Below are 21,621 nucleotides of genomic sequence, written 5' to 3' on the forward strand. Positions count from 1 at the left end.
AAGTGTACTTCAAATCAGTTAATTTTTACTAAATGAAGTAAAGCTCCAATTAATAGTTATCATAAATTTTAAAACAAGAAGAATATAGTGTCATCACAAATGTACTAATTTCTTACAGTGATTTACATTTCCCCAAAAACCATCACCACAGATTTTATAAAGCCTAGCGTTTTCTATAAAATCTATCAGAAAGTGAGAAACTGAGCCACTGTACTAATTATTCTTTTCACAATAGACATATCTCATGATATAAATCAGCTCTAGATAGCTGGCTCTCAAAAACAAAACATGTCAAGTGGCCATAATTTCTTTTTCTTATAATGAAATCTTTTTAAGATGCATTTCCCAAAACTGATGTTTGTACATATTTCTGTGTCCTAACACAGTTAACTCATGGAAGTAAAAACATTTGATATTCAAGGGCCCCCAGTTTTCTAATAAAGATGTTTCACTTGCTCAGTATCACTCATCTGCCAACCAAGGACACTTATGTGTACTGAATATAACACAAAATCTCCCTCTCTTGAAAGATATATATCTTTTTTTTTTTTTTTTTTTTTTGAGATGGAGTCTCACACTGTCACCCAGGCTGGAGTGCAATGGCACAATCTCGGCTCACTGCAACCTCTGCCTCCCGGATTCAAGCAATTCTCCTGCTTCAGCCTCCCAAGTAGCTGAGATTACAGGTGCCTGCCACCACACCCCGCTGAATTTTTGTATTTTTAGTAGAGACAGGGTTTCACTATGTTGGCCAGACTGGTCTCAAACTCCTGACCTCATGATCCGCCCACCTTGGCCTCCCAGAGATAAAATTTTGTATGAAAATTAGGACTAAATTCAGAGAAAATTGAGGAGCTCTTCCTTGCCCTCCCCTTCCTTTTAGGCCACACTAACAGCTGCATTGAGAAATCTGGAAAATATTTCAGTGTGACCCACTATGCTGATCTGATTCAAATAGCAATTGCCATTTAATAAGGCAACAGGCTGAAATGGCTTTCAAACAGTTTGAATAGGAGGACAAGTTGCTGCTGTTGGAGTGTGTGCAGATGCTATAATACTACAAGATTGAAGCCAATCTCTGGTCCATTTTCTACTTTTAAAATGCTTTTCAGATAGCTAGTGCCTGATTCATGCTAAAGTTCATCCAAGTGCTGCCACAGAGAACAAGATATTCAACAGTCCATAAACCAACACCCACTAGAGGCAAAGCAGTGCCCCCTCACACTGGCTGTGCCTTCCCAGGAATTCCTCTCAGTTGCTCACTTTGTGAATTATCCCAACAAAGACAGAAAATGCCAAGTGCACTGTCAGTGGCCACTAGCATGGTTGCCCTACCTTCCCTCATCAATAATTAGTATATGTTTAGGAAAAGCAAATTCATTTTGTATAAGCTAAAGCAAAATATCCTGAGGGAACAAAATCTTCTGCTAAAACTTAATCATCTCAAAGTGAAACAAACATTTTGAAGTTCTCATCTATGTATTTGTTTTGTGCATGCCACAGAAAGTGTGGCCCACTCCAAAAGAGGAGTGCATCTTCAGGCTGATGATAAATCATTTTGAAATTGAAACAATTTTAAGAAGAGTTGTGAAACTCACGTGGTAAAAGCAGATCGGAAGCACTCTACCTGTTTTATGGGTCAGAAAGGTTTGATCAAAGCTACATGTTAGAAATTATAGATAGATTTGTTAGACAGTGCTTCATACTTTGAAACTGATAAAATTTCAAGAAACCGTCTCAATTTGTAAGATGATTTTTATCACCTGTGTTAGTTTCTTCTTTGAGATAGGTAAATATTTATATTGTTTATTTATTATTAATTGTACCTATAGTCCTGATTTTTCATTAGTTTTACTTATTGGAAAGCTCATTATTGGTAAAGAAAATAGATGACAAATTTTAGGCAATTTTTTGTGAAATCACTGCAAAATGTGAAGGAAGACACAAAAGTAAAGTAGCTTTATGTATAACACCATATATCTGTTTTCTATTATTCTATAATGGGGCATTAACTGGAGTTTGAGAACCCAATTTCTACTTAGAAGAGGAAAGAGTAGGTTTTTGTTTATTTCAATATTTTATTTAAGTTGCATAACGTACTTCAATTGTATCAAGAAAGAATACTGTGGTATCCTTCCATATTATGACCAACTATTAACTTCCTATATTTGAAGACATCCATGCTACAAACATTGCACATAAAATACCTATCACATTTTTTTACAAATATGGATATACATGCACAGACTTCAACTTCGATGCCGATAGATATGAATCACATTACTCAAAACAAAATGATAAAACTAGAGATTCAACCATAAGTACTCAAACTCATTGTCAGTTTAGAACAATAAAAATCATACTTCAAAAATTAAGATTTAAAAAGTTACACCATAAGGAGTCAAAAAATAAAATATCTATGGTTCAAGCAAGACTGTGAGGACTACTAGACTACAGCAAACAAGCCACGACACAACTGAAGCTCTGGATAAATGGTTGCACACGATTGGTTACCTTAAGAGAATGTACCACAGGTTCAGGCTGCTGGGAAGGTGTGGCATGTCCACTGAAGCTAGCTGCAGAGTTGGGTGAACTGTTACTCCCATCAGCCCCTGATGACAACCTAAAAGAACCCTTAGTAGAAAATCAACAACTTTGTTATTAAAACAAAAGTCGTTTATAACTACAAAGATGTCATTCAATATTCAATTTCACTACCAAATGAGAATTAGCCATTTTGTTACTTTTTCCTAACCTAGTCTACAATGCTATCAATCTGTTCATTGGAACACACTTGCTGCTTGACCAGCAAGAAAACATAAAGAAGAGTCACTTCAATACATTGTCAGATGCCATCTCTGAAATGCCCCACCCCCAAGGAATGGCCCTTAAACACATTTCAAGAATGATTTTTGAAATTCAAAGATACTTAAGAGTAGGAAATTCATGAGTTACTCCATAGCTCAGTTAAACATGCTCACTCAGCAAGCCAAATGCCATATTCCATATGTCTCAGAATATGCAGACACATCACATTCTTGTGTTGGAGAAACTGTGTCTCTTATAAAACCCTTCTTTGAGGGAAAGACCTATAATAAAGCATTTTCAAAAAAGATTTATCCAAATTCAACGTTTTCTTTAAAAACTGAAAATTGATCTTTTCTGCTCTTTTTAAAGATGAAAAACAGAATAAACTACATATTTTTAGTTTAGTGGTTCTTCAACTTAATTGGTGAGAAACTAGAACCTGTACATGATTAATTTGACATGTGCAGGCCACATTCTTCTGTACAAGCACTGGAAATTTCCCCTAAGGATGTGTACTTTTTCTAAAGGGTGCTTGGGGGAAGACTAATGGATCAGTAAAGAAAAAGAGAGTATCAGTTATCTACTCTCCTAGAAAAAGCAGTCACATGGGAATTTTCCAAATCTATTTTTATGTAGATCATTACACTATTAGAGAACCTGAGATTTTAATTTCTGCCTATCAACCTATTTACAGAATTTTTCATGTCTAATTGATTAGTAATTGCTCCATTCAAGTTGATTCTATCAATCTAACACCCCGAAGAGGAGTCACTGAAGGTGTATCATGAGAATTCATAAAGAGAGAAACAACGGTAGTTTGGAATATTTACTTGCAGACTCTCTCCATCGCCCAGGCTGGAGTGCAGTGGCATGATCATTGTTCACTGCAGCCTTCAACTCCGGGGCTTAAGCAATCCTCCCACCTCAGCCTCCTGAGTATCTGGGACTACAGGCATGTGCCATTATGCCTAGTGACATTTTATCTTTTTCACAGAGACAGAGTCTTGCTATGTTGCCCAGGGTGGTCTTGAACTCCTGGCCTCAAGTGATCCTCCTGCCTCAGCCTCCCAAAGTGCTAGGATTACAGGCATGAGCAATCCTGCTCAGCCAAGAGAATTTTTATGCTGTACATTTTAGAGATAAGAAGAGAAAACTGCACCCAGCAATTATAGGTATGGATTACATGTAAACCATGCTTTATAAGGGAAGTTTATTATTATTAACTTAATGTTATTATTGCAGATTATTATTTTTGCAATTTGGAAGATTTTCTCCCTTTCTTTCTTGCTGTCATTTCTCCTATGTCCTCAAAGGCTCCCCCTGCCACCTCACTAGCCTACTGAGGCCACATTCTTTTCCCTGCTCAAAGAGTTCTATAATCCAGTCAGGTCCTGCACCCAGCCTCACTGGCCAAAAAGGAGAGGAAGCAGTAGAATATGGCATGTACGTGGCTTCCTCAGTTTCTGTCCTCCATTGCTACTAAAACTAAAATGTACAGCAGGTGATGAAACAGGATTGTCAATTAGAACAGACCCAATCCCCTGTGGGAAAGGAAATTACAAAATTTGTTTTCCTGTATTTGTAAACCAGATCAAATCAGAAACAATAATGCCTAATACATCTAATGGAAGGGAAATTATCTGAAGTTAAAAGATGGTTAAGGGACACACCCTTCACCCACCCTCATATTTTGGACATCTTCTTCCTCTATACTTTGGATCCTTTGGAATCAAATGGTTCCAAAATTAAGGAGTTATAAAAGGAAGCTCCTCTTTCCTGAGTAACCCTGGTCCTCTACTCTTCTCTTTTCCTCCTGGTACCACTCTTATGAATGCTTTTCAAAAGATTTCTCAGGTTATACAGAATTCGCTTCAAACCTCTTGTTTAGGACCCACCATTGCAGTGCCATATTTCCTCTGACTTAGAAGTCATATTTCCTCTAATTTAGAAGGCAATAAACCTTCCCACTCTGAGCTACTTCCTTCCTGTTTTTACTTTCAAATCCTTTTCTGCCCAGCCTTTCTGCTTCAAAGGTTCTCTTTCCAGACCTGGTAAAAAGATAAGCGTATCAATAATACCATCCTTTTGCTTGGGCATGGGCCTCTATCGTTCAGGGCATTTTGGTTTCAGAGAACTTCTAAAAATCAATGTAAACAACATCCTTAAACCAAATCATCTGAGCCATTTTCCATTGTTTAAATGTAAACAAAGTCCTGTTCTGGCCATATCTATTAAAAAACACACATTTTTTTTTCTTATGAAAGTAGTTTTCTTTAAAAAATGGGATGGGGGCTACAATAGTATTTTGCCTGGAGTATACAGTGGGGGGAAATTCATCATTTAGGGATGAATGTTATACTTCAAACTAGCTTTGGGAGCCATGGACTACAAATCAACCAGAAAGATCAAGGCTTATATTTTATTTTGTTTTTGTGAAGCCACAAAGGTAACCAAGTGCCTGGTGAAGTTTACTTCCAACAGATGTTAAATAATTTTTCTAGACCGCAATAACAGAATGAAGTACCTCATTCTACTATATCTCATTTAGTACTATAAAATAAAAGGTTAGTTTTCTATGCACTTAGCAGAATCAGACCAATATCTGGAGAATTATGAGAGTTCAATTTACATATACTCTCAGTCGACTAATACATTTTCACTGAACTATTTTAAAAAATATGCTACTGAGCCAAACAGGGAATTTAAAAAGAGAAAAATCTTACTAAAACTGGAAATGTGATTTCCAGATTAAGTGGCTTGTTTTCAAGCTACGCATGATCACACAGTGCATGCATCACCTCTCAGTCAGTAGACAATTTTAAAGGGCAAAGGAGTACTTTTCTGAGCTTGTCTAGAGACATGATTTTCAAGACCACTGACCTAAACTCCTTTTATCATGAAATGTCCAGGGTACTTTTGTTCTTCTCTCTTGCATGCGGTTGCTCAACTTTCACCCCCAGATGTGGGGGAAAAAAACAAGAAAACTGTTTAGGAGGTGAAAAATTCTACTCCCATCCTCCCTCCCCAGACTTAGACATACAACTTTCTTTCATGTGTATGAACTTGTTTTCTACCCCCCAGTATAACTTTTTCTCTAGCAACAGAAGTCATCTGGTTATGCACAAGCAAATGCATCCAGCTGACTCATCTTCACTCACCGGGAGAGTGGGCAGGCATCGTCCTATTCCTCGGCACCCTTGCCACCACTGCAAGACCCGCCGGGCTCTGGGCCCCCAGCCTTTCTCCATATTTGAGCTGTTTCTAGTTGGAGGTTGCCTTCTATTCTGGCTGGCCTTATATTTGGAACAATATGGTACAATCACTCAGAAAAATACTGTTTCCCAAGTCTCAAGAAAGCAGATAGAACATGAAGCTTAATGAGATGAACCACAATGACCACAATGGCAAGCTGTAACATGCACCTGTAGCTAGGGAAAAAATAAAAATAAAAACAATCTGAAGTCCTATATATTAGACCTAATCCTGATTTAAGTTTCTGGTAAACATATAACTACATTATAAATTCTATCAAAAAGTAGACGATAAAGTCAAAATTACAGAAAAAACTTGAAGGTACTTAAACAACTTTATTTTATGGGTTTTACCTGCATAAAATAATAATATGCTTTACCTGGATATTACACAGAAATAAACTACATAACTTCAGAACTTAACAAAAGTTATTTGAAATACAATTGGGAGCACTATGCCCTTTTGTTAAGAAGTGAAATTTGGGTATACATATTCAATAATACTGAGAAAATTAAAACTGCATCAAATTTTTAACAAAATTTCTGCATGTTGAAGAGTATGTAATGAGCTAAAAGGTCATCACTGCATTAAAATAAATATTTTACATAGAAAAATCTACATAATCATCAAACTTTCTATTCATAAGTTAACTAAATTTTTATGTATTTATTAGAACTAGAGGCATCACATAATTGAAAAGAAAAAAGTCCTTAATTTTAGCTTTTTCCATCACCAAACTGTATAATCCTATTAAAATGATCAGAAACAAAATGAACTTATTAGAACATGATTTCCTCTCCTGCCAACTTTCACAGAGACCTATAACTAAGAATATTATGTCCCAAGGAATAAGAAAATAATTTTAATAATTTAATAATTTTAATTATGGAAAATACGCAAAATGGTCCCAAAATTCTAGTGTCTAAATGTTGAGGTTGACTTTAGAAGACTGAAAATAAGAACATAAAATTTTAATTCTCATCAATTCATTTTTTTTGAAGTTAGCGGTCTATATCTGAATAGTACTGGTCCAATTTTCACTCTTCTCTAACTTTTGGAGGTTGAAAAAAGAAAATGCACCATGGTCTTAAGTGAAGTAAGAAAGAGAAGAAATAATGACCAGTAGTTGGTACTCACAAAACTCTTTTCTGAACCTATTAAATTGGCACCAGTGACCTATAAAAATAAGTCACACATACTCTACTTCTCACGTATAACAGAGGCAATTATATATTTGCACTTGGGTCATAATGATAATTTCATCATAGCAACATTAATTTGAACATTGCTCTTTTGATAATTAGTCCATGTGTAGTGTCTAATTTGTTTCCATCATCAAAAGAATTATCTCCAAAAATTTATAATATGATTCACAGCTTAATACTCACCTCCCACCCCAATCTGCACAGTTCTATTTCTGAGATGATCATTAATGAGTAATGCAAATTTTATAGTTATTTTTACAAATAAGGAGATCTAGTATCTGAATTTGATTATTTCCATAACATGCACCTCTCAGATCTTATCCTTTTTGGATTTAACAACTGAGTAAAACATACAGGAATTCTACTTTCATTCTTTCCTAATGTGTAGCAAGGCTAAATCCCAATTCCTCTCCATTGTAACAAAGCTTATCATCATACCCATGAAATCTAAGGTAGGATCTATGCCAACTTAGAAGCCAGCTGGCATGAGCGCCATTTAGCTACTATGTAGAGAACTCACAATAATTTCCAACTTTCAGAAAGTAGATACTACATAAAACAATAGCTATACTTTAAGTATTATAAAATGTTCCTTTAAAATATATTAAATATGTATTTTATAGTATTATTAATCTCATAAGGGGGAACAATAATCAGGGGCCAGATCTTTGTGGAAGAATAAACTGATGATATAACCATTTTAAAGGAAAAGGTACTCTTTTAGAACCAGGATTAATTAATTTTCTTCCCATGTCAGCATATATATTTTTTTAATCTAGGTATATAGAAAAGTGTGTTCTGGGCCAGCCATCATCATTAACTTTCAAATAAACTACATCAAAATGGTATTTATACACTAATGAAGGCTTAGTGTTTCGCAGGGCCTACAATCACCAATTACAGTGTTTTCTGAAGACAGTTTCATAAAACGTAAGAAGCCTTCAGTAATTCAGTCGTTAAACTTGTTTCTGGCAACTTGGGGGCTCAAAATGGTGGAACTCAGATTCTGGTCACTAATTGGGAGAACAATTCCAAACAGTCTTAAGATCGTCACTTCCTATTTTCTGAGGAATTCTGTTTTACTTAGTTTTGTTTTCTGTAGTTTTCTAAAATTCCAAGTTTGTGAAAAAGAATTCCTGAATGACCCTAACACTCCCATTGTGTGAGAAGTAAATTATAGATTACTTACTCTGTGGTAAGTACTCACAGAAATCATAAAAGAATATGAAGAAGTATGAATCACTGAGTCTCTTTAAGTTTCGCTATAACTGTACTAGTCAATAGTTTTTATTCCTTGAAAGCTCTGGAAACTTCTATAGAGGTAATAGTGTAGGGTTTTTCAGAAAACGAAGTATTTCAAAAATTTGTGAGGAGGAAAGAAAAGTGAAAATCAAGTACTGAAAAGAAGAAAAAGGGGGAAATGGGAAATCCGAACTGTACTTCTCACTCACCAGGCATCTCAGCGAACTTCAGACACACATAAAGGTTCCTCTTGAATGATGAACAGAAAAAGTCCCCAAGAACTATTTGTTGGAAACCTCAGTAATAAAGTATGAAGTGACCTATGTTTTAAGCTAAGAAGAAGAATAAGTCAGCCTGACTTGAAGACTTTTACCTTGCTGACTTTGAAAGGCATAAAGATGGGCAAATGAATTCACATATGGACATTTGCATGGGTTTAGCATGAGTCATAGCCTTTAGTCCTCAGGACTTTCGGGGTCAGATTCTGGTTAGTTCTTCAAACTTCAACAGGGTATAAAATTCTCTGTACTTAAACATGAAATCAACATGAAGTTTTCAACAACTACATCTGCAACATTTTCTCTTCAAACTACGACCATTCTAATAATAAATAGTTCTCATCTATTTATTTAAAGACGTACAACATTCTCTAAGACATTATAGTTTATCTTTCCCTTATTGCTCACAATGAGCTACATATGTAAATGAAGGGAATAAAAACCAATTTTGCAAAAAAATAGACCATTTAACTTTTTTACACTGTCATGTTTCTTTTCTCAAATTTGCGTGAATTAAGTGTTACTGTTCCTCGTAGAAATAATGAAAAACACTAAGAAATGTCCAATATTATATGTTATCTAAAATACATGAATCACAAAACGATGATCACTCAGAATGTGATGTGTGATCTCTGCAGTAGGGAAATTTACCTAAAAAATAAAGCTCCTAGAAAAATCCTTTATAATGTTTTAATTAGTAATGAAGTCAAGGAAATTTTTTAATTTAATGAAAATTCTTCCTAAAAAAAGTTTTGTTTGCACGCCAGAAAAATGGAAAACAAATATACTGGGTTTCTTATTGAATATATACATATACATATATGTACATATGTATGTGTATATATAAAAATATATATGCACTATATAAATATTTCCAAATGACTAAAACTCACATGCAATAGAGTAATACTGTAGTGTTACATAAAATAGTTTCTCACTTTGATATAAATCAGATGTAATGCACTTATAACAAATTTGAGACCCCAGCCCTCTCATTCACTATAGAAGGCCAACTACGGAAGCCTGAAGATTGATCAGCTAAAGTGGTTTCCTGTTACTTAAAGATGCTTAATTTTTTATAATTCCTGAACTTGGTTAAACTATCATATAATATTTAATACCTCATCAGAGTGTATGCCTAGTTTAAGGGGGAGGATAAATTCAGTTTTCCCTCATTACAGGGCAAGGCAGATACTTTGCTTAATCTCATCAGGGAAATAATATTTTGTTCAGTTTGGCCAATCTTCATTCTGACATATTGTAAAACTGTCCTAGCAAATAAATAAAAGCTCTGATTAGAAGAGATTTTAAAGGTCACCTTGGCAAACCCTCTCCAAGAGATTCTTGTGCATAGGCTTAGAAATGCTAAGACCCTCTTGCCTTACTCTAATGATAATATTTAGTTGGTTATATCCAAAGAAAAGTGCATTTTTCATTTAAATTAACTAAAGAATCTATTCAATACTGATGTAAAATAATAAGTAATTTCCTGGATGTATAGTCATTCATTTATTCACTTAACAAACATTAATTTAGTAACTATCAGACGTGATATTGCATGCAATGCCATATAGATATCTATTCCAATGAATTTTTGTTGAAAGAGAAACACAGTGAGTTCAAATCACAGACTCCAGGGTCGCAGTGCCGGAGTTTAAATTCTTGATCTGACACTTATGAGCTGCATGACTTTGGACAAGCTATATGACCTTTCTGTGCCTTAGTTTCCTCATCTATACAGTGTAAATAATAATGGTAAAATAGTACGGTCACTCTATGGGTTTGGAAACTTACATGGAAAGAGCTTTTAAAACAGTGTCTGGCCCACATAAGTGCTCCATAAGCATTTGCTGTCCTTATCATGAATGTTTTTGCTTTGCTTGTCAACATATTTTATAACTTGTCAATTTATGTCCGAATGTTTATTATTGAGAGTGTCAGTTCTCATTGGGGGCGGGGGTGATTTGGCCCCCAAGAGAAAACATTTGGCAAAAATGCCTGCAGACATTTTTACTTGTCAAAACTATGCAGTTTCTACTGGCATTTAGTGGGTAGAGGCCAAGGATGTTGCCAAATATCTTAAAATGCACTGGACAGACCCCTCACAAAGAAAGGATTATCTAGCCCAAAATGTCGCTATAGCTGAAGTTGAGAAACCCTGATTTAGAGAAAGAGAACTATGTTGGGAAACTACAAAGCAAAATTTCTGGTGACAGCTCTATAGCAGATTTTGCATATGAGGACATGTTGCCCACAGGATTTGGAGCTTGAAAGGATTTAGAAGGAAACTCCTTAAGCTTCAGCCCTCAAGTGGTCTAAGTATAAAGGCAGCCACATTCCCACCCCCAAATAAGAAATTACTCCAATAAAAGAAACAGAATTGAAAATACCCATATCATCCTACTGTAACAACACTAGCAGAAAGAGAATACGCTGTGGGCAGGCACAGGGCAGTGGTCCAAAGGAAAGAGTTCTTGAGATAGAGACATATAGTATGCTACAGTACCTAGAAAATCGTGACACCAGTCCCACATAGAGAATACAATTGGCAGAAGGGGCTCTGTGGAAATTATGGAAGATCATAAAGCTTACTTAACAATTTGCTGGGCAAAGATTCTGCACTTAACTTGAAGCAGTCACATTAGGAAAGAATAAAATTGCCAGCAAATAGAAGTGGGGGCCCTGACACATGAAACACATCTCAGTGCCAATGAAAGCATTATAAGATAATCGCAAAAGATTAAATAGATAAAAAGATAAAAGAGAGATTAAATCATAAAAGATAAAAGAAATAAGAAGGAGAAATCTGGACCAGGAGGCGACTACTCTCTGCGTCACATGTGGTGAAGGATTGTAGCCTATGTACAGACTCCTCGGCAGGCAGAGGACTTCTTGAGGGCGTGTTTTTGACATAACAGCTCTCAATCACTAAGCTCCTACCACGTTAGCACTACCCTAAGTGCTGTCCATTAAAAGATTAATAAAACTGGCTAATGTGAGTTCCTAAAATGCTGGGTGAATATCCAAAATATAGAAATAACTCAAACATCTCAATAGCAAGGAAACAACCCAATTGAAAAATGAGCAAAGGACCTGAATAGACATTTTTTAAAAAGAAGACATACAAATAGCAAAGGATTTATGCAAAAATGCTGAACAGTTCTAATCAAGAGAAAAATACAAATTAAAACCACAATGAGATCACCTCATGCCTTTTAAAATGACTATTATCAAAAAGACAAAAGATGTGTTGGCAAGAACATGGAGAGAGGGGAACCCTTGCACACTGCTGGTGGGAATGTAAATAAGTATAGCTATTATGGAAAACAGTATGAAGTTCCTTCAAAAAATTACAAGTAGGACTACATATTGATTCAGCAATCCCACTACTGGGTATACATTAAAATTAAACAAAATCAGTATGTCAAAGAGATATCTGCACTCCCATGTTAACTGCAGCATTAGTCATAATAGCCAAGATATGGAAACAACCTAAGTGTCCATGAATGGATGAATAAAGAAAATGTGCTATCTATATATACAACAGCCTTAAAAACGAAGGAAATCCTGTCACTTGTCACAACATGGATGAACCTGGAGGACATTACGCTAAATGAAATAAGTCAGGCACAGAAAGATAAATACTGCATGATCGTACTCATATATGAAATCTTAAAAAAAAGTTTATTTCTACTTAGAGAGGAGAAAGGTGGTTACCAGGAGTTGAGGGGATTGGGAAGGAGAAGGAAATGTCTGTCAAAGGATACAAAATTTCAGTTAGACAGGAGGAATAATTTCAAGTGATCTACTGTACAGCATGGTGACTATAGTCAATAATTTATTGCATTCTTGAAAAATACTAAGAAAGTGGATGTAAAGTGTTCTCACCCAAAAATGATAACTATGTGAACTGATGTATATGTTAATTAGCTGTATTAAGTCATTCCACGATGTCTATATACTTTAAAACATCATGTTGTACACAGTAAAGATGTAATTTTATCTATAAATGTAAAAAAAGTTTTTTTAAAGATACTAACTCTGGGCCTGGTAATGTTTTCAGTAATTTATACCCCAGAGTGATTTTTCCTTCTTTGGGTCCCAGAAGTCTCCTTCTAGTCTATGCACTCATTCTTTGGCTCCTGGGTTGCAGAGAGATCCAGATGATCCTAGGGAGGGTCAGATTGGTTGGAATAGCTCAGCAGCCTTCGAAGGAACTGGATTAGAAGCATGTTAATATGAATAACTGATACAGATGAACTGCTACACACCAGATTAACATCAGCTCTGTGCTCATTTGACCTTCTCCACTCCAGGCACATAACTGTGGCTGCAACCATTACATAAAATGTGTATCTATCCTAATAAACAAATGAAAGTAATATTAATTCACACACCCCTCATTTATTATGCCAAATAATGGCTGAGATTGATGTCTGTGGAGTCACAGTGGACGTAGTAAGCAGCTTCAATTCAGAGAACCAAAAATCTTAGGCTGCTGACATGTTCAGGAAAATAAAATTAGTTCTATCTTCCTGTAGTAGAAGGATGTGAGCACAGGATATGAGGCCCAGAGTAGCAAAAGCTGAGTCCAACATGACATGCAGGAGTCGCATGGGAAATCTCCCATGCCGTAAGAAGGATTTGAAATTTATTCTATGTGGAGCCACAGATGTAACAGAAACTGATTGGTGGTGGACAGATTGATCTGGTAATAGTGTGGAGAATGATTTGGGTGAGGCCAGACTACCTGGGATGAAGTTCCAATTAGGAGATCAACAAAGAATTTGAAGGGGAAAAAGTATTACTTATTGCCTACACTGGAAAATAGCAGAAGAAATTAAAAGGACAATATTGATGGATTAGAGGGCAAGACCCTATGAACTTTAATGTCTATTTGAATGTAGGCAGTGAGGTTGAAGGAGTTATACAGGATGACTACCAACTTTCTGGTTAGGTACTCGCTAAATGGTCATGCTATTAACCAGGATAGAAAATACCGGGGGAAGTAATAGATCTAACTCTTTCATCAGATTTTTAAAATCAAGATCAAAGAAGTGATTAATAATGCAAAGCCCTCAAGCATTCTTTGTCACGAATACCCTCCAAAAGGTTTTCTTCTGACATGTGAAATAAGAGAGTTTGCAAAACATTTAAATTTAAAATGATATTAACTTCATGCAGTGCTCACTGTATCACTGATGAAAATATCTCTGCAAACAATAAAATGTTATTGGAAGGAAAAGAAAGTAATTTTGAAATACCTGTTCCTCCAGGTGAAACTTACAGATACAGAAATATAGTTCCCAGAAAAAAATAAAACGAAATAAAAGTAATTACAGAAGGTTAGCAGGATGCCTTTTTACAAAAATTACAAAGGGCACACCCCAGGAAGAAAAGAATTAATATCTTTTGAAAGGGCTAAGACAGCAAACACCCAGTGTCTCTGTAGCCAGAGTGACGGCAGATAAAGAATAACAATGAAGGCCTGGTTGAAAAAACGAAAAAGAGGCTGTTAAACAATACCTAGGAAACATAGGCAACTACTTCTAGGCAATGAGTCTATATGCTTAATACTTGACTTTTATTAACTATAGAACTCCCAGTGAGAAACATTGAAATTCCTACAGAAAAAGACTGATACTTCTAAATTGCTTTTCAATCAGGCTGGTATTAAATAGTAAAAGGTTATGGCATTGTTGCTGAGAACATATCTGAATACTTTCAGGTTTTGGGCTTATTTTTTAAAAGGGAGAAAAGGAAAGCACAAGTAGGACACGGAGCGTAAGGGCATGGAACTGAATTGCCAGTATGGATGCAATGGCAAAGAAGTAATGCTAATTAACATTGCATCTGACTTGCAGACCAGAGCCGATTAATAATTGTGTTAAACACCTCAGCATTCTATCAGGGCCCAGTGGAACACATGCACAGAACTAGAGCCCCAGGAACTAAACAGTGACTTAAAATAAATATTTGCTGAATTGACTAAGAAATATTCCACTGTGAGGTAGTGTTTGCTGCCCTAGCTTTGGCAAAAAGAAGGGTCTTAGGTTCTTCGATGAATCTTCTAGTATATGAAGCTCCCATGCAAAATGGGAAAGTCAAGACAAGAGAGAGGTCAATAGAGAAGCAAGAAGAGTCAGCTTCTTGTATGTATCCTTACAGCTACCTATCTAGGATACATACAATAATACAAACAAACACAGCTACCAGTTAGGCTGTAGGTCTACCCATGCCACCTGCTGAAAGATCTATCATGGAGCGTTAGCAATGATCTTATGCTTAAATGTTTACAAAAACGAGAGTAGCCAAAATGAATCCAGAATCCAGGCAGTGTAGCCTTTGCATAATTGGTAGTAGTAATATCTCTGGCAGGGAAAAATGAAATCCACCATCAGCGAGACCATCATCAAAGCACAAAAGGAAGCATCATGGAAGCATGAGCTCTTATTGTCACAAACAGCTCTTACTGGAAAGGAAGAAAACAAAGAGATTTTAAAAATATGTTTATCTGTGCCCTACCTTCTTATAAAAAAATACGATGGAAAACAAGATTTTTTTATTCAAACTATATATACACTCATTTAACTGAATCATATTCAAAAGGATAAGTCTAGGGCACAGAGAGTTAAAACAAAATATAAAACATCTTTGCAGAGTCAGTCCATTGAAATAAGTCCCAAAATCATCCATACCTCTGGGAGACTAAAAATGCTAAATGGGGCCAGGAGCAAGGGCTCACACCTGTAATCCCAGCACTTTGGGAGGTGAAGGGGACAGATCACCTGAGGTCAGGAGTTTGAGACCAGCCTGGCCAACATGGCAAAACCCAGTCTCCACTAAAAAAAATACAAAAAATTAGCCGGGTGTGGTGGCACATGCCTGTAATCCCAGCTACTCAGGAGGCTGAGGAAGGAGAATCACTTGAACCCAGGTTGCAGAGGTTGCAATGAGCTGAGATCACACCACTGCACTCCAGCCTGGGTGACAGAGCGAGACTTCACTGGGCGACAAAGCGAGACTTCATCTTAAAAAGAAAAAAAGAAAAAAAAAGCTAATTGGGTCTCTCTTTGCAGTCCACACTTGGCTCCTCTCTCCTTCTCCATCTTTAAATCTTGGGGTATCCAGGATACAGTCCACAAAGCTCTTCTTTTTTTTTCCCTCAGCATTCATTGATGAGAAGTTCCCATTCAGTCCCATAGTTAAAATATATATATATTTCATTCTTCCCAATTTTTTGTCTCCAGCTCTGATATCTCACCTGAGTTTGACATGTACACATCCAACTCTTTGTGACATCTCCTTGTTGATGTCCAACACCTCAAATTGACTATGTCCAAAATAGAACTTGATTCCCCTGCACCTCCTAACCTGTTCCTCACAGTCTTGCCTATCTCAGTAAACAGCACCACGAATCATATGATTGCTGAGATCAAAATCCAAGAAGTCATCCTCAATTCTTCCCAGGGTTGACACTCTGTACCATCCCTGGGCTGCCATTCACTGCATAGTCTCTGTGAGTAGTTCCTTCTGGGGCTGTCAGTGCCCAACCTATGAAGCCATATGCAGTCCCTTTCCTTTACAGTCCACATCCCATCTATCATTAAGCACCCTTAGCTCTACTTGAAAACACACTGTGAGTCTAACCCCTCCTCACCATCTCCACCCTACCACTTAGTTCAAGCCACTCTCAGCTCTCTTAGACTACCAAGCTAGCTCCCTAATGAGTGTACCAATGTCCCCTCTCCCTGTCTCTACCTTCTTCAGTCTCGTGTTTACCCAACATGGAGACTGATCCTTCAAAAATGTGAATTAATGATATCACATCCCTGCCCAAATCCTCCAATAGCATTCCATCGACTCATATCCAAATCCACATGCTTGAGCTTGGTCAACAGAGCACATGGGGTCTTCCTGTTTCTCCAACTTCATCTCCTTTTATTCTCCATTTTACCGACTCTGTTCCAGCCACATTGGCATTGTTCCTCTTTCTGAAATATCCTTGCTGTTCCCACTTCCAGGAATACTCTTTTCCATACTTCCTTTATTCAAGTCTCCTCAGATGAGAGGTCTTTTCTAAATATTATCCTACTCTAGTCACTCTCTTATTCTATGCCCTGCTTTTATTTTCTTCATAGTGATTACCTCTTTTGGGTAATGTATTACATATTTATGGTTTTAAAAATAATAATCTAGCTACTAAAATGTAAGCTGCATGAGACAGAGGCCTTAACTCTCTTATTCAAGACTGTATTCTCAAACAGTATCTGTACATAAGAGATGCTCAAAAAAGATTCAAGGGGTAAAAGATTAAACGAATGGCCAATGCTAGCCATCAGCCTTCCATGACCTACAGAAATTCTATTCCCTATTTTTTTTTTCTTTTTGAGACGGAGTCTTGCTCTGTCAACCAGACTGGAGTGCAGTGGCGCGATCTCCGCTCACTGCAAGCTCCGCCTCCTGGGTTCGTGCCATTCTCCTGCCTCAGCCTCCCGAGTAGCTGGGACTACAGGCACCCGCCACCACGCCCGGCTAAGGTTTTTGGATTTTTAGTAGAGATGGGGTTTCACCATGTTAGCCAGGATGGTCTCAATCTCCTGACCTTGTGATCTGCCCGCCTTGGCTTCCCAAAGTGCTGGGATTACAGGCGTGAGCCACCACGCCTGGCCTCTACTCCCTATTTTTAAGGGATGTTTTGCTTGTGCTAAGAAAAGCAGTGGAAGCCCACTAATTATCTATCACTGAATAAATATTCCTGTACCAAACCAACAATAAATGTTAACCTTTCTCATTCCAAATAGTGAGGTCACTGCTTCTGTTTAGCCTGTATGAGATTCTGGGGATAAAAGATAGCAGAGGTAACTGGAATAAAACATGGTTTCATCTCATCTCTCCATACAAACTTTGACCACAACTACTGTCACAAACTAAAGCTTCTTGCTTAACACAGTTTATTTTTTCTAAAGTCTCTGTGTGATAGGAAGAAAATGGCCAAAATTTTGAGGGAATTACACAGGTAAAGGTAGCCCTTAACACGTACAGCCAAAACTTTCTGAAAAGTGACACTAAAGCTTTAGGAAAGGCAAAATTTTAAAAGAAACTTAAAAACTAGAATTTTTGCAATAGCATTATCCTGAAAAACAATCTGGTTAACCAGTAGTAAGTTCCCCGAGGCTGGTTAGAGATGTCTTTTTAAAAAAAAAAAGAAAAGCATTTTTGCTAACTCAAGAGAGAAATAACCCAAAGACTAATGAGCTCCATAAATCACTCACTGCCTGACCCTCAGCAAGTCACTTGTCCTCAACGCTAAAATGGAGAGGCCTATCAATTAGCTTCACGTGGTAGCTGTGAAGAGAGACTAATAAACCTGATTGCAAAGCATTCTGAAAACATTAAGTGCTACAGAGAGGCTTGAAAATTGCTAGGTTGACATTAGTCACTGACCAAGCATTGTGAATGCATTCGGTTAATCTTTTTTAAAAAAAGTTTATTTTATTTTTAATTGACCAATAGTAAATACATGTATTTATAGCATACAACGTGAACATCACACTGGCTAATCTTTTTAAGCTCTCTTCCACCATTTGGCTCTTCTGATGTCAATCAGTCCTGGTGACAAAGATAAGTAAGTGAGGATTCTTCTCACTTTCCTCTAAGTCTTGTGCTGACCCACAGAAAACATGCTGAAGATGTGAACTAGCCTTTGTTCTCCTCTGTCCTTCCGAAAGCACCTTGCAGATTCCCAATGAACAGATGCTGCAGAAACAACCAACTAAAACACCTTCACCTTTCCTTTACAAGAACACATACATAATGACTAAAACCCACATATATGACAAAGATCATGTGAAGGAAGAATATTAATATGAAGAACCTGAAAAATGCAGAATTCACCTACTTCCTACTTTTTTTCTGCAAGTTTCTCCTTTTTTCAGGAAATGCCCTCACTTAAGAGAAAAGGGAGATTGATTTCTGACTCCTCCTTAGCCAGAAATGGTTTTCTTCATCCATCGATAAACATAGATTTAGCATTTCACTTGTCTGTGAAGGTGTATATAGAAATTCATGTTCTTTCCAAGCTGCTGCCTATGTGGTATCTATTTTAAAGATAAGCCTGTGCCATTTTAGTTTCTTACCAATCTCTCTAAGACATGGAAGAGATCGCCAGGACACAAAAGTAATATAATCAATCACTCACTAAAGGGTACCTACAGTCACCATAGACATATGTTTCAAAAAAGTACAAATTTCCTATTCGACGATATCACAACAATTGTCCCTTCTATATGGGAGGATCTTCCCTTTTCAAGTCAAATGCAAAGCATCCTGGTCTCCAAAAAGTTCTCAGCCTAAAGCTAAGAGATTAATTAGAAAAAAATACCTTGCCTCTTGCTCAACTACCACTGGTTAAATCACAGCACACTTCAAATCCCAGTACTGATAACTCAGAGCAGGTTTTGGGATGACAGGACAAAGAATTTGAACTAATGCAAAAATAAGTAGCAAATATTAGGAAGAGCATTTGTATAAAGTCTTTATGTACAAATGAAAACATACTCATGCCTGTAATCCCAGCACTTTGGGAGGCTAAGGTGGGTGGATCGCCTGAGGTCAGGAGTTCAAGACCAGCCTGGCCAACACAGTGAAACCCCATCTCTACTAAAAAAAAAAAAAAAAAAATACAAAAAATTAGCCGGGCATGGTGGCAGAAGCCTGTAATCCCAGCTACATGGGAGGCTGAGGCAGAAGAAGCACTTGAACCTGGGAGGTGGAGGTTGCAGTGAGCCAAGATCGTGCCACTGTACTCCAACCTGGGTAACAAGAGTGAAACTCCATGTCAAAAAAAAGAAAGAAAGAAAAAAAGACAATAATATAAGAGATAACCCAGAGTCATGGATGAATAAATTATTTTAGTGTAAAGCAGGGATCAGCAAACTACTGCCAGAGTTAAATCCAGGCCACTATCTATTTTGTAAGTAAGTTTTATTCTAATACAGCCACACCTGTTCATTTACATGTTCTCTGTGGCTGTTTTCTGCTCTTCTCACACTACAATGGCAGGATGTGAGTAGCTGAAGCAGACCATATGGCCCATAAATTTGAAAATATTTACTACCTGGCTCTTTGCTAAAAAAGTTTGCCAACCCTGGTATAGATAATAAAGAAGTCACTGCAGATTGGAATAGTCTGGGACATTTCTGGAGAAGGAGGCTAGGTGCTTAAACGGAAGCAGTAAATGAACCAGAAAATAAGTGATAAATAGACAAATGTCCTTTTTTGAGTAACTGTTTATTGGAGGCTAGAAATTTCTTAAGAGTTCTAAAAGGATAAGACCTTCCCAACTGGATAAAACATTATTAAAGAAATGAACTCTCATAGTACATATCAAAACAGATGGACTAGAAACTAAAGCCCAGGTTTCCTGGGATCTGTAGTATTCAGACCCCAATACTACAGCAGAGGTTTGTTTTGGCTGATGGTGGTGGAGGTAGTGGTGATAGTGTTATTTTCACAGATTATCTTGCTTCAAGAGATGCAAAAGTGTCACGTGACAAGTCTGAGCAAAATAGAAATACTAAACCAGAGGTAACAGAAAATCTAGACACAAACCTTGCCCTGTCCATTAATAGGTGACATTCTCTCACCTGCAAAATAGAATAACCATGGGGGGCCAGGGTCAGAATGGGAATCATCATCAAGATGGATTCAATGCTGGGCCAGTATCCAGGACCCCAGCTGATACTCAGGATGTGGTTAGTGCTTGAGACAGAAACAAAGCACCAGGTTGGAACTGATGACACACTGGGTCTCCATATTGTATTGTGCCCTGTCTGTAACCTGAGTCAGATCCAACTGTAAGGGTTACAGATGCTTGTAAATATCCACCCTGCTCTGGCATAAGCTCTGTTTCTCACAGAAACAAAGGTCCATTTCAGGCTGCAACCTCATCATTTAAGAGAAAAGAACATAGCAAAAAAAAAAAAAAAAAAAAAGGAAATGGACACTATCCCTTCCATGACCCACAATGTCTCTTCTTGGGCCCTGAAGACTTAAGATACTGAACACACACTGAAAACCCAGTAGGACTCATGTCTTCAAAAAACATTAACACAAAAGATACATCTAAAATAAAAAGCATAGTTTAATAAGGCAATAAAAGTACTTACAATCAAAGTGATAAAAACACTGAATATTTTCAAATGGTTTAAAGACCAATTATTAACAATAAATTATGGCATCAACTGTGGCCACGAGAAATCACACCAAAATACTTCTATCTAGAATTGAAAGATGTCTTATCACACTCTCATGACTGATTCTGATGAATTTTATTAATATTAAGATCCTGAGCATAGTGGGTACTTAAGTGAACATTTGAGGGGCAGCTGTCCCTACCTTCTCTCATGCCTATCTTGATCTCTTCTTCAAGTGACAACAGCTCAGTATGACTGGTTTCCCTAACCAAGAGAATCCTCTGCAATAAAATCAATGAATCAATGCTCAGAAGACTGCATGAGACACCTTCTTCACAAGTGGCTATTTAGGGCTCAATCTTTTTTTTTTTGAGATGGAGTCTCACTCTGCTGCCCAGGTTTGAGGGCAGTGGTGTGATCTCAGCTCACTGCAAGCTCCGCCTCCCAGGTTCACGTCATTCTCCTGCCTCAACCTCCCGAATAGCTGGGACTACAGGTGCCCACCACCACGCCTGGCCTACTTTTTTGTTTTTTTTGGTTTTTTTAGTAGAGATGGGGTTTCGCCATGTTAGCCAGGATGGTCTTGATCTCCTGACCTCGTGATCCACAAGCCTCAGCCTCCCAAAGTGCTGGGATTAC

The 21,621-nt window shown here is 37.2% G+C and overlaps 1 protein-coding gene across 6 annotated transcripts in view; it reads right to left on the reverse strand.

Moving 5' to 3' along the window:
* CCDC85A (coiled-coil domain containing 85A) overlaps positions 1-21,621 on the reverse strand; it is a 203,346-nt gene that overhangs the window by 7,752 nt on the left and 173,973 nt on the right. For 2 of the 6 annotated variants that reach the window (XM_034953189.4, XM_034953188.3), the window contains exons 4-5: positions 5,967-6,101; positions 2,515-2,634 (exon numbers count right to left, since the gene is read on the reverse strand). The exons of 2 other annotated variants lie outside the window; for them this stretch is intronic. In XM_034953189.4, the coding sequence (XP_034809080.1) occupies positions 2,515-2,634; positions 5,967-6,101 (255 nt within the window). The remainder of the gene's footprint in view (positions 1-2,514; positions 2,635-5,966; positions 6,102-21,621) is intronic. 2 more of the 6 variants (XM_034953191.3, XM_034953190.3) reach the window with 1 other exon arrangement.

Source organism: Pan paniscus, chromosome 12 (assembly GCF_029289425.2).
Source record: "Pan paniscus chromosome 12, NHGRI_mPanPan1-v2.0_pri, whole genome shotgun sequence".
Classification (NCBI taxonomy): Eukaryota; Metazoa; Chordata; class Mammalia; order Primates; family Hominidae; genus Pan; species Pan paniscus.